The following is a 12,016-nucleotide window of genomic DNA, read 5'->3' as shown; positions in this document are numbered from 1 at the left end:
TCCTGTCAATTGAATGACATCCATTCTTTGTCTTCTAGTTCGCACCACAGCTAAGGCAGTTTGCACTACTTCTGGGGTAGGGTGCAATATCTATTAGTTGACTGTATGACATTCGAGCACCAACATGTCCTATTTTACACTTAATACGTTTTTGGCACACTACAATTAGGCTGACAGAATGATGGCTGCAGACATGTCAACACATCTAGCAAAGTTTCAGTACTGCTCAAGCGGTTCCCTGTTCTGACCGTTCATGCAAGATGCAAAAACTGTGTCAACGTCCCCTGCCGCAGCCACATCACCCCCCACCTGAGAGACCTACCCTGGCTCCCCGTCGACAAGAGGATCACCTTCAAGCTCCTCAGCCACGCACACAAAGCACTCTACAACGCCGGTCCAGCCTACCTGAACAGCAGACTCAGCTTCTACACCCCGACCCACCAGCTCCGCTCCACCAGCTTCGCCCTCGCCGCTGTCCCCCGCATCCAACTAACGACCTCCGGTGGCAGATCCTTCTCCTACCTCGCCACCAAGACCTGGAACACCCTCCCTACCCACATACGGCAGACCCAAGACCTACTCGCCTTCAGAAGACTCCTCAAGACCTGGCCCTTCGAGCAGTAGCAGCACCCCCCCCCCCCCCTGCGCCTTGGGACCCTCACGGGTATGTAGCACGCTCTACTTTGATTGATTGATTGATTGATTGAAATACTGAAGCGGTGCCTTACTCGCCAGGGCCGCCGCAGTAACAGTAACACTGTTGGTGATTGGTCCGGTGCAGCGAATCCCATTCCAGCTCTTGCGGGCAGTATGGCAGCACCATTTTGACAGCTTGCAGCGTCTTAGCGATTGCCCCTTTCTTTAAAGCACCTCCTTTCTGAAAGAATGCAAAAACAGAGTAAGAAACACAAAGGCAAACATGGAAAAAATATCCTGTAAACTTACTGCATTTTATGAGTCATTAGAGCTAGAAAGATTACATTAAGTTATGGGAGAACTTTAAAATGTAATGGACATTATTAACATTTATTTTATTATTTGTCAGTAGAATTTTTTACTATTAACTTTTTGTTTATCAATGCTATTGCAATGCTTGTTAGTTTTTATTTTTTTCGTAATAACAATCAAAAAGCTAGTAGTGACAATTAGAATTAACCAATATTAAGAAAAGAAAAAGAAATACCACTAAGCTTAGGAAATGCCACTAACTAGACCATTAAATTGTATCACAATCCAGTATATAGGTAAAGAAACAGAACAATAATGTCTAAGCCGTACCTCCATTCAAAAGATGTACTACACACAAAGGACCCCACAAAGTAGTCATGTTGTCAAAAAAAAGCGGGCATATACATTTTTAACTTTTGCCCCAAAAAAAATGCAGTGAGTTAGAAATCATCTTATTACCTCTATTTTATTAGGATAAAATCCCAAACATGCTTCCGAGGGTTTAGCAAAATGATACACCTGGCAAAGGTGTAAAAAGTAAAATAGGTAAGATTTTCCTACAGAATGAACTCACTACTGAGATGCACAATGAGTGCTTACTTTCATTAGCAAGTAACATAATATGTGCCTTTGAGAGTCAGAGCTCATGAATGACTATTACTGCCAACATAGGTGCCAGCACATACAATGGAAAGAATAATAATAAGCACTTGCAAAGCCAATAGTTTGGGCTTTTGCAAAGTAAAAAGATTTTCTCCAGCTTCCCTTACACACACACAGAAAATGCATGGCTTTAGGAGCAACACTTCAAATATTCTTCACAGTGGATTTGTTTCACTAATCCATATCCACCACTTAAAATTTACTTGCATGTTTAACTACACTAATCCTCTATGGGTCCCGGAGTAGCTTGCTACTCGTCAAGGGTAGTAAGCGCTAAGCAAATGCGATTACAATACAATACAATACAATAAATGCACCTGGATTGCAATCAGGAGTGAAAATGGCATGAAATTAGAGTGTAATTTCACGTTTGTCCCTGGCCCAGTGCATCATGGGAACAGCGCAGACTAAACTACCAAGCCAATTCTTCACCAGAAAGGAGACAAGCTACCGGGGACCGGTTTCTGGCATTTCAGCCGTCGTCGGCCCGGCTTGCTTGAATCCGGATGGTGCAGTGAGAAAGGACTCATGTCTGAGTATACCCTGCCACACCTATAGTGGCCAAAAACGATTCAGAAAAGGGGGTGGTGATGAACAGAGTGTCTGAATTAAGCAGACCACTCTTACCCAGTCCAAAGATCAGGGCTTGATCCATCACAGTTATTTATCTCACTGCACCATCCCAGTTCAGAACCTGGCTATATGCAAATCAGTCTGTCCCTGGCCCAGTGCATCATGGGAACAGGGCAGACTAAACTACCGAGCCAATTCTTCACCAGAAAGGAGACAAGCTACCGGGGACCGGTTTCTGGCATTTCAGCCGTCGTCGGCCCGGCTTGCTTGAATCCTGATGGTGCAGTGAGAAAGGGACTCATGTCTGAGTATACCCTGCCACACCTATAGTGGCCAAAAACGATTCAGAAAAGGGGGTGGTGATGAACAGAGTGTCTGAATTAAGCAGACCACTCTTACCCAGTCCAAAGATCAGGGTTTGATCCATCACCGTTATTTATCTCACTGCACCATCCCAGTTCAGAACCTGGCTATATGCAAATCAGTCTGTCCCTGGCCCAGTGCATCATGGGAACAGGGCAGACTAAACTACCAAGCCAATTCTTCACCAGAAAAGAGACAAGCTACCCGGGACCGGTTTCTGGCATTTCAGCCGTCGTCGGCCCGGCTTGCTTGAATCCTGATGGTGCAGTGAGAAAGGGACTCATGTCTGAGTATACCCTGCCACACCTATAGTGGCCAAAAACGATTCAGAAAAGGGGGTGGTGATGAACAGAGTGTTTGAATTAAGCAGGCCACTCTTACCCAGTCCAAAGATCAGGGCTTGATCCATCACCGTTATTTATCTCACTGCACCATCCCAGTTCAGAACCTGGCTATATGCAAATCAGTCTGTCCCTGGCCCAGTGCATCATGGGAACAGGGCAGACTAAACTACCAAGCCAATTCTTCACCAGAAAGGAGACAAGCTACCGGGGACCGGTTTCTGGCATTTCAGCCGTCGTCGGCCCGGCTTGCTTGAATCCTGATGGTGCCGTGAGAAAGGGACTCATGTCTGAGTATACCCTGCCACACCTATAGTGGCCAAAAACGATTCAGAAAAGGGGGTGGTGATGAACAGAGTGTCTGAATTAAGCAGACCACTCTTACCCAGTCCAAAGATCAGGGCTTGATCCATCCCCGTTATTTATCTCACTGCACCATCCCAGTTCAGAACCTGGCTATTTGCAAATCAGTCTGTCCCTGGCCCAGTGCATCATGGGAACAGGGCAGACTAAACTACCAAGCCAATTCTTCACCAGAAAGGAGACAAGCTACCGGGGACCGGTTTCTGGCATTTCAGCCGTCGTCGGCCCGGTTTGCTTGAATCCTGATGGTGCAGTGAGAAAGGGACTCATGTCTGAGTATACCCTGCCACACCTATAGTGGCCAAAAACGATTCAGAAAAGGGGGTGGTGATGAACAGAGTGTCTGAATTAAGCAGACCACTCTTACCCAGTCCAAAGATCAGGGCTTGATCCATCACCGTTATTTATCTCACTGCACCATCCCAGTTCAGAACCTGGCTATATGCAAATCAGTCTGTCCCTGGCCCAGTGCATCATGGGAACAGGGCAGACTAAACTACCGAGCCAATTCTTCACCAGAAAGGAGACAAGCTACCGGGGACCGGTTTCTGGCATTTTAGCCGTCGTCGGCCCGACTTGCTTGAATCCTGATGGTGCAGTGAGAAAGGGACTCATGTCGGAGTATACCCTGCCACACCTATAGTGGCCAAAAACGATTCAGAAAAGGGGGTGGTGATGAACAGAGTGTCTGAATTAAGCAGACCACTCTTACCCAGTCCAAAGATCAGGGCTTGATCCATCACCATTATTTATCTCACTGCACCATCCCAGTTCAGAACCTGGCTATATGCAAATCAGTCTGTCCCTGGCCCAGTGCATCATGGGAACAGGGCAGACTAAACTACCGAGCCAATTCTTCACCAGAAAGGAGACAAGCTACCGGGGACCGGTTTCTGGCATTTTAGCCGTCGTCGGCCCGACTTGCTTGAATCCTGATGGTGCAGTGTGAAAGGGACTCATGTCGGAGTATACCCTGCCACACCTATAGTGGCCAAAAACGATTCAGAAAAGGGGGTGGTGATGAACAGAGTGTCTGAATTAAGCAGGTCACTCTTACCCAGTCCAAAGATCAGGGCTTGATCCATCACCGTTATTTATCTCACTGCACCATCCCAGTTCAGAACCTGGCTATATGCAAATCAGTCGGTCCCTGGCCCAGTGCATCATGGGAACAGGGCAGACTAAACTACCAAGCCAATTCTTCACCAGAAAGGAGACAAGCTACCGGGGACCGGTTTCTGGCATTAGAACTCACCAGTAGCTCGTCACTTCGAGGAACAACATAAAAGCTATCGCAATTTATTAAAATTCTTTGTGATTGACAAGATTCCGCCCATGAAAAGAGGGGGGATAGAATACGAAGGTTGCGGCAACTGGAAAGTAAATACATCCTTGATTTAGACACATGTATTCCGGGAGGATTGAATTCTGAGGAAGAATTAAAATGGCATTTGGGTGAATAAATAGCAATGTGTCAATAGACTGTATATATGCATAGGCAAGATTGTTGTCCTCTCAGTCTCCTAGTAGTGTTTCTTTTGTTTTTAATCCACTTTGACTTATCACTTTTATATGTTGTGCACTGTACAGGAAAATGTTTTGGGCCATCTTGGTTATGATGGAAGCCATTACTGATTGACATATTTTGTTTTCTAAACAGGTAATTCTGCTACATGGAGTACGAATGGGCAGAGGATTCATATTCCCAGTTGGGATTTAAAGACACTATCTTTCTGTTTGAGTTATGACATTATCTCGATGATATTTATCCCACTGGGGATTAGCACATACTATACCAAAATGGTGTTATGAAAGTTTGTAAAGAAATGCCGTTTGGCGCAGTGTAATATAATCTCTACCAGCACATTACTGCCGTTAATAGCATGTTCTGTTTAGTTAAATTGTCTAAATGCATATAATTTGGGCTTACAACAGAAATACCATTTCAAGATGGCCGCCATATTTATGTTTTGCACGGTGGTCCTTTGTTTATGTTTATGCAGGGAAGTGGTTCTCAAAACTTTATTTATTTGTTTTATGAACAAACACATTTCACCCGTGACCAAGGCGAGTTGTCGCTGAAACGCGTTGGGGGTTGGTTCCATGTACTGTTTTTTCATGCTGGAAATAAACTGAACATTTACGAACTACTGTTGGATGGTTTAATGGAGTGGTGATTATCGCTGGTCTCGAGTGCATTCACACTACGTTGGGAGCGTGTGGTGAAACGGATTACATTGGGCAGGGAGCCTTTGACCCTGCGTTTGCACCGCAGTCTGAGTGTCCCGGTTAATCAGAGGAAGTGAAACGCATATATATATATATATATATATATATATATATATATATATATATATATATATATATATATATATGCTGCAATTATCCAAGCATTAACCGCCTCCACCGTACCGAGAGTTGCGTCGTCACCATAAGACTCCTTGGATTGAGTCTCTTTACTCCATTATTCAAACGACCACGCCATGTGAGATTTCAAAATTTCTTTATTTCTGCCGCCGCCAAACGCGTTTCGACTACACAGTAGTCTTGATCACTGGTTACGGTTAACAGAGCGCGCGGCCATTTTTAAAGAAAAAAAGTATTCACATTACGTCTTTGGCACTACCTGTCAACCGACAGGAAAGACAGACTTAAAATTCACTCTCCGTCGTATGCTCATTTTTTTTACACATTTGCTTCAACATAATTTAATACATTTATTCAAAATTGCATGACAATTACCACTTATATATATATATATATATATATAAACCAAAGTTCCGGTAAATCACCAGTCACGCTCACGGGTGGGTCAGAGTGGGGCTCCCGGTTACCCACTATATCCATCAAAGTCTTCCATTCATTCGAATAGACGTCTCCGACACTCTGAAGTTGCTGTGCACGCAATTTTAATCAGCAGGAAAACAACGCGTTTCACCTTGCAGCTTGATCACGATTACAAGTTGACACCAAACAATTGTCCTTTTACTCTTTCAAATAACATAGAGAACGGACTATCACCCATATGTGTAAAAATAGATATTTAGTATGGCGGACATCTTGGAAGAGTCAACATATAAGAATATGCATTCAAATTCATTTTAACATTGTAATACTGTGCCCCACAATTTAAAGCCATTTCAAATGTAGACATATTTGCTACATGATTAAAAAGCAATCCCCGCTTGTATGTTTCAGTATAAGTAAGCACTGTACTTTCGGGCGGGATATGAGAGCTATTGCAATATTAGTCCATTGTTTCTGAAAACACAATAAGGTTTTCACAGTTTAACACAGTCATATCGACTAACCATCCATTTGATTTTAATCGTCCTGCCCCAGTGAGCCGAGATGGTACGAATAAGCTCCGCCCAAGTGGGCTGTTGTTGCGACATGTGCCATAATAGTCCATATGAGACAATATACGGATTAGTTAAAAAGTCCAAGCCCCAGTGGGCAAAATCGCCTGTTATAGTTACCCGAGTTAACTTTAACTTGCAACCCGCAATCCACAGCTTATGACCTCACATATTACTTCACTCATGACATGGTCAGTGACATCACTGATGACATCTCAAATGGCATCACGGTTGACATCAGTGATGACATCATCCACAACATCTCTGGCGCACCCACTCACACCCCTATAGAATATTTTATGTATCTATTGCCACTCCCAACACGACCATTCACAGAGCCATACCAGCACTTACAGAGCCATTCACTGATTCATAGATCTACACACACATCCACTCATTCACCGATACAGTCCCTCATACACCAACTCCCTCATTAATACAGCCATTGATAACTCCACTCATACAAATACTCACACACTGAGTGAATCACCCATAGGACTACTCACACACCTAGACACTCACCCATACAGTTAATCATACAGCCACTTACTCACCCAGTTATACACCCACTTACTTACTCGTATAAATAGTAACACACCTATGCAGACACTGACAGAAGCATGCACTCATCCTTATAGCCGCTCTCACATTCACTTACTCAAGCATAGTCACCCATATACCCAGTCACTCACCTATACTGCCTATCACATATCCAGTTAACCAACCATACTGACACAAGCACTTAATCACCAACACAGCCATACAGACACTCACTCACCCATACAGCTTCTCACACACGCACTCACTACCCCATACAGCCACTGACTCACCCACTCTCTCATCCATAGTCAGTCACACACCTCCTCACCCACACACACACAGACACCCAGGCAACCATAGAGACAGTCGCCTATATAGCCATTGACGTACCGACTAACACACTCTTACACCCACTTAGACCTCAGAGCCGGCATCAATGGAGCAGCTGGTGGCACTGATTGAAGTCGAGATGGCACCAGACTGGAGCCCGACGGCGCAGGAGAACTGTCCATTCTTCCATTCTGGGACGGGATCGGCGTTGAGTATCTCGGTGGCGGGAGAGGCCAAGATGGAGTCATTGGCATGAAAGGCATGAAAGGTGCCTGGGCATAATTTTGGGGATTGCCCATATTAAAGGAAAACGGTTCCACGGGGCCACCAGCCCCGCAGGATGGGTTAACCATCCTTGTAAACATGCCATACATTGCATTCAGAAAATGTGAAGGATCCACACATGGAGCCGGGAAAGGTGGGCACGGAACCGGAACCGCCTGATCTAGAACAAGTAGAGGCCATAAGGTGGGTTTTGGCTGCGGCGCCGGAGACACTGGACCCAGGATCAGAAAGTCCCTCGGCGTCGGACACTGCACCGGAGGCTCCTGTGGTGAAGGAGAAGGTGACATGTCATTCTTCCTATGACGCTGCCTGAAAGGGACACTGACTTCAGCGACTCGTCCTTCTATAGTGCAGACCTCCTCTCACAAACACAGGGGCAGGTTCTGCACCCACACCAGTATTGCCTTTCTTACCTCCTGGGAGCCGGTTACAGCACTGGTCATGTCGATGCTGGATTATTGTAAAAGCCTCTATTTAAATATTCAACAAAGACTCCTGCATAAACTCCAGCTGCTACAAAATGCAGCGTCCAGATTACTTACAGGCACATCCTGGTTTTCCCCAATATCCAAAGAAAAGAAAGTACTGCACTGGCTCCCGGTGAGGAATCGAGTGCATTTTAACATCGCTTTGCATGGTTTTTAAAGCGCTCCAAGGCATAGGACCAGATCATTTGAGACGCCAGTTTCAATGTTATACACCGACAAGAACCCTTTGTTTACTGGAAGCCAAGTTGGTTGTAGTCCCACCTACAAACAAAGCACTGTGGGGTGGTAGGAGTTTTTCTTTATGTGCGGCAAAAGCTTGGAATGACCTGCCATTCCACTTGAGAAATGCCACCAATGTTTTAGCATTCAGGAAGGTATTAAAGACATATATATATATATATAGATATATATATATATATATATATATAGATATATATATATATATATATATATATATATATATATATATATATCTATCCCAGGATGGTAGCTGCTAAGAAGGTATAGTTAGGAACGTGTTTCCATAGGGAAATGATTTATTGGTTTGCTGAAGAAACTTTGCCATCCTTTGACGAATCTTCACAAAACTTTAAAAAAAGAAGTCTCATTAACCTCAGCTCCTTCCTGGTGAGTGTCAGGGTGATCTGGGAAGCAGGAGCAGAGAAAAAAGGTCGTCACAAACCATGTTTTCCCCAATCACTTTCTATAGGAAAATTGAACAATGAGACTGAAAAAAATACAGAATGGAATTACACCAAGTTTGGCAGAAAGCTAGACCTTGGTCCAAAAAGCAAGCTGCTTTTGTGATTTGGTGTAAATCTGGTCCGCAGTTTTTGACAAATTAAGGTTTAGAAAATATAGATATTTCACACTGCAGAGAATCCGTGAAGCTGACAGATCTCCAAGGAAGATTTGATTGGCTGTCACCACTTAAAAAAAGATTTGGCTGCAGCCATCTTTGAACTTGGAGACTCAGCTCCCTGTCCTTGAAAACTTTTTTTTAAAATGTATGTAGGGGAGAGCAGGGTAGATATACCCAGCCCCCCGGTCCTGCAGAGGGCCCCCAGAGTCTAAAAACAGCAATTACTTTTTTTTTATCTGCACAGCGGATCCATGGAGGATCCGCTTCTCCGGTATTATTATTTTGTTTTAAATAGCGGTCACCAGCCTTTTATTACAATACACCCTAAGGTGGATATGGCCCGGGTGGAGGGGGGGCAGAAATATGTTGTTTTGTTTGATGATGGAGGTAGACGTGGACCCCCGAGGCTTTCGGAAGCCTCAGGAACATGATCCAACGGGGCATTTATTGAAAATTAGGTGGTTGAGTGTCCTTCCCTTCCCCAGCCTCTATGGTGCCCGAGGACCCCATCTTCCAAGGCGGTATGAAACATTAAGGATGGAGGGGCGAGGGAGGAGCTACGTCACCAACCAAGATGGCCGCATAGTCTCCCGGCTCCGCCGACCTCCGTCTTTCGGTCTGTTATCCTGTTGACTATCCTGGTTTCCCGCACCGGACCCGTGTGTGTGATCTGACCTGCTTTCCAGTGGTTCAGTCCCGGAGTTTCTCCGCAGTCGTGGAGCGGAGATACGTCGATGGTTGTGTGAGGCCTAACCCAGCGGGGACGCCGGGGTCTCGAGTGCAGGCTTTGCCGTGCCCAAGTTGAACAACAACGGACTGCTGAAGTAGGTGAGGAGACGAGTGACGCACGGCGATGTGTCGCGGGGGTCCCTGACCGGGGGTTCGGCAATTGCTTCGTCGATCCCCCCGGGTCGGTACCTCGCTGCGTATTACTGATTGCTAAACTTCAGTCCCTCATGGCTTACTCCTGCTCCGTCTAATTTTGCCCCGGAGAAGGCGCCACTCCGTGGGGACCACCATGTTGGAGGAAGAAATGCAGCAAGCGGAGCAGGCTCGAACTGGCCCGTCATTGCGAACGGTGCTGGAGGCACTTATGGCACTCAGGGGAACCGTTGCAGTCCGGACTTGCAGTTTGTTGTCTGCGACTGATGGCCTCACAGATCTGAGAGCGGACCCTGACTCGACACTCACGCCTCGGCAATCAGCCTGCATTTCCATATCTTTCTCGGAGACTTGTTTTGACCCGGCGCTGGAAGTAGTGTTAGCTCCTGCTATACTGGATCTACCTGACTGTACTGTGCCCGATCGCCCTATGGAGCCATTGAAACCCCCGATTGTGTATCCCCTGCAACATTTACAAGATATTCCCATTCTGGAATTGTCTACTTTTTATCCTTTGCTGCTTTGGACCTTGTCGACTCCCCTCCCCTGTCGGTCTCTCAAGATGGCGGATTGGTTACAACTTGGCTTCGGAGACGGGGAGGGGCACCATTGTCACCAATCATCCATATCGAGAACTGCCGCACTTTTCTCAGCTTCGTGGAATTGGCTTTCTTTAACTAATGACTTTAGTGCATTTGATAGACGGGGCCAGGGTTGAGATTGTTATTTGGGTCTCTCACTGTCGCATAGGTTTAACAGGATTGTTTTTTGATCTAACGGAGTCCGGGCGGGGTTGGTCATGACGGGGGAAGGAGACCGGGAGTCCGTAGAAACATGCCCTCCTCCGATTTCCCTCACAAGTAGGGTCTTTTGCCTTTTCTTCCTTTCTCTCTTCTATATTTCGGGTTCTATTATTGGGCGACAGGCACGCTGCGAGGGGGGTGGCCGTAGTCATCAGCAGGGGTGCAGGGTGGGGGGGTGTGGGGATGGGTGTTCGTTTTTATTTTTGTTCTATGGCCTCTATCTTCCTTCTTTTTCTTGTCTTCTTCCTTTCTTTTCGGGTTAGTGTAGTGGGTTCGGCTTTCTTGCATCCTGGTCTCTATATATGTACCTTGATTATTCGGGGTTTTGGTGCTCTGGGGCGATAGGTACTGATGGAGTCGACGAACAAAATGCGTTAGTTTATCCTGATGACTCATGTCTCAACTCCATTGACTCAGTGGATAGCGAGTTTCTTTAGGACACGTTGTTTCTTTGCTCGCCCCCTTCTGTGATCCGAGACACTGTGCGATACCCGACTCTTCTACTTATTATTTAAAAATGAAAACCTCCTATCCTGCGTTTAAATCGAATTACTTTTGCAACCGGTACGCTTTGTGAAATGAGATCCTATGATTAGCGGCCAGCCCTGGGGGTTGTAGGCCCTTGTCTGTATTTGATTGCAAATGTTCAATAAAGGTTTTTTTAAAAAAAGAAAAGAAAAAAAAAGGATGGAGGGGCATACAAACCCCCCTCCACAAGCCGATATGAGACCCAGGGGCCACAGCAGGTCCCGGGGCACCATCCTCAGGGCACAATCCATGCAGTGCCCTGGGGACCCCATCACCCAGGACACTGAAGTTTCCTCCCCGGGAGAGTGCAGGCACACCCTGACACAACTTTGCTTCTTCCAGGGTGGGAGCAGAAAAGTAAGCTGTGCTTTGAGTGGTAAAAAGCTTTTGTCATTTTCAGCTTGGTTTGGAAAGCACTTGCTAATCCTGTGCTTAAAGACTTTGCTTTAAAAATGGCAAAAGGCTTTGCCACTCTCTAGCTCGGCATGGATGGCACTATGGTTGGAGCATCACTGGAAACCTTCACGAAGTGGGAAACTGTCAGAAATGTGCCTCTTGGACAAAAGAAAATGAGGCTCCAAAGTGTCTCATTCCGGATCGTTGGGTCCCAAAACCTGAACCTATAGTGTTTTTGCCAAATTGTTTGAAAAAACCCGCTGTAAAATGAAGAGTTTATGTATTTCCTTTA

At 45.7% G+C, this 12,016-nt stretch overlaps 1 protein-coding gene across 3 annotated transcripts in view; it reads right to left on the bottom strand.

The window, feature by feature from the left end:
* Positions 1-12,016, bottom strand: part of PHF19 (PHD finger protein 19) — a 284,351-nt gene that overhangs the window by 137,009 nt on the left and 135,326 nt on the right. For 2 of the 3 annotated variants that reach the window (XM_086920992.1, XM_086920990.1), the window contains exon 6: positions 729-877. In XM_086920992.1, the coding sequence (XP_086777118.1) occupies positions 729-877 (149 nt within the window). The remainder of the gene's footprint in view (positions 1-728; positions 878-12,016) is intronic. The other variant, XM_086920993.1, reaches the window with a different exon arrangement.

This window comes from Lissotriton vulgaris, chromosome 5 (assembly GCF_964263255.1).
Source record: "Lissotriton vulgaris chromosome 5, aLisVul1.2, whole genome shotgun sequence".
Taxonomy (NCBI): domain Eukaryota; kingdom Metazoa; phylum Chordata; class Amphibia; order Caudata; family Salamandridae; genus Lissotriton; species Lissotriton vulgaris.
Note: the sequence above shows the minus strand (reverse complement) of the source record. Positions and strands in the feature narration are given on the sequence as shown.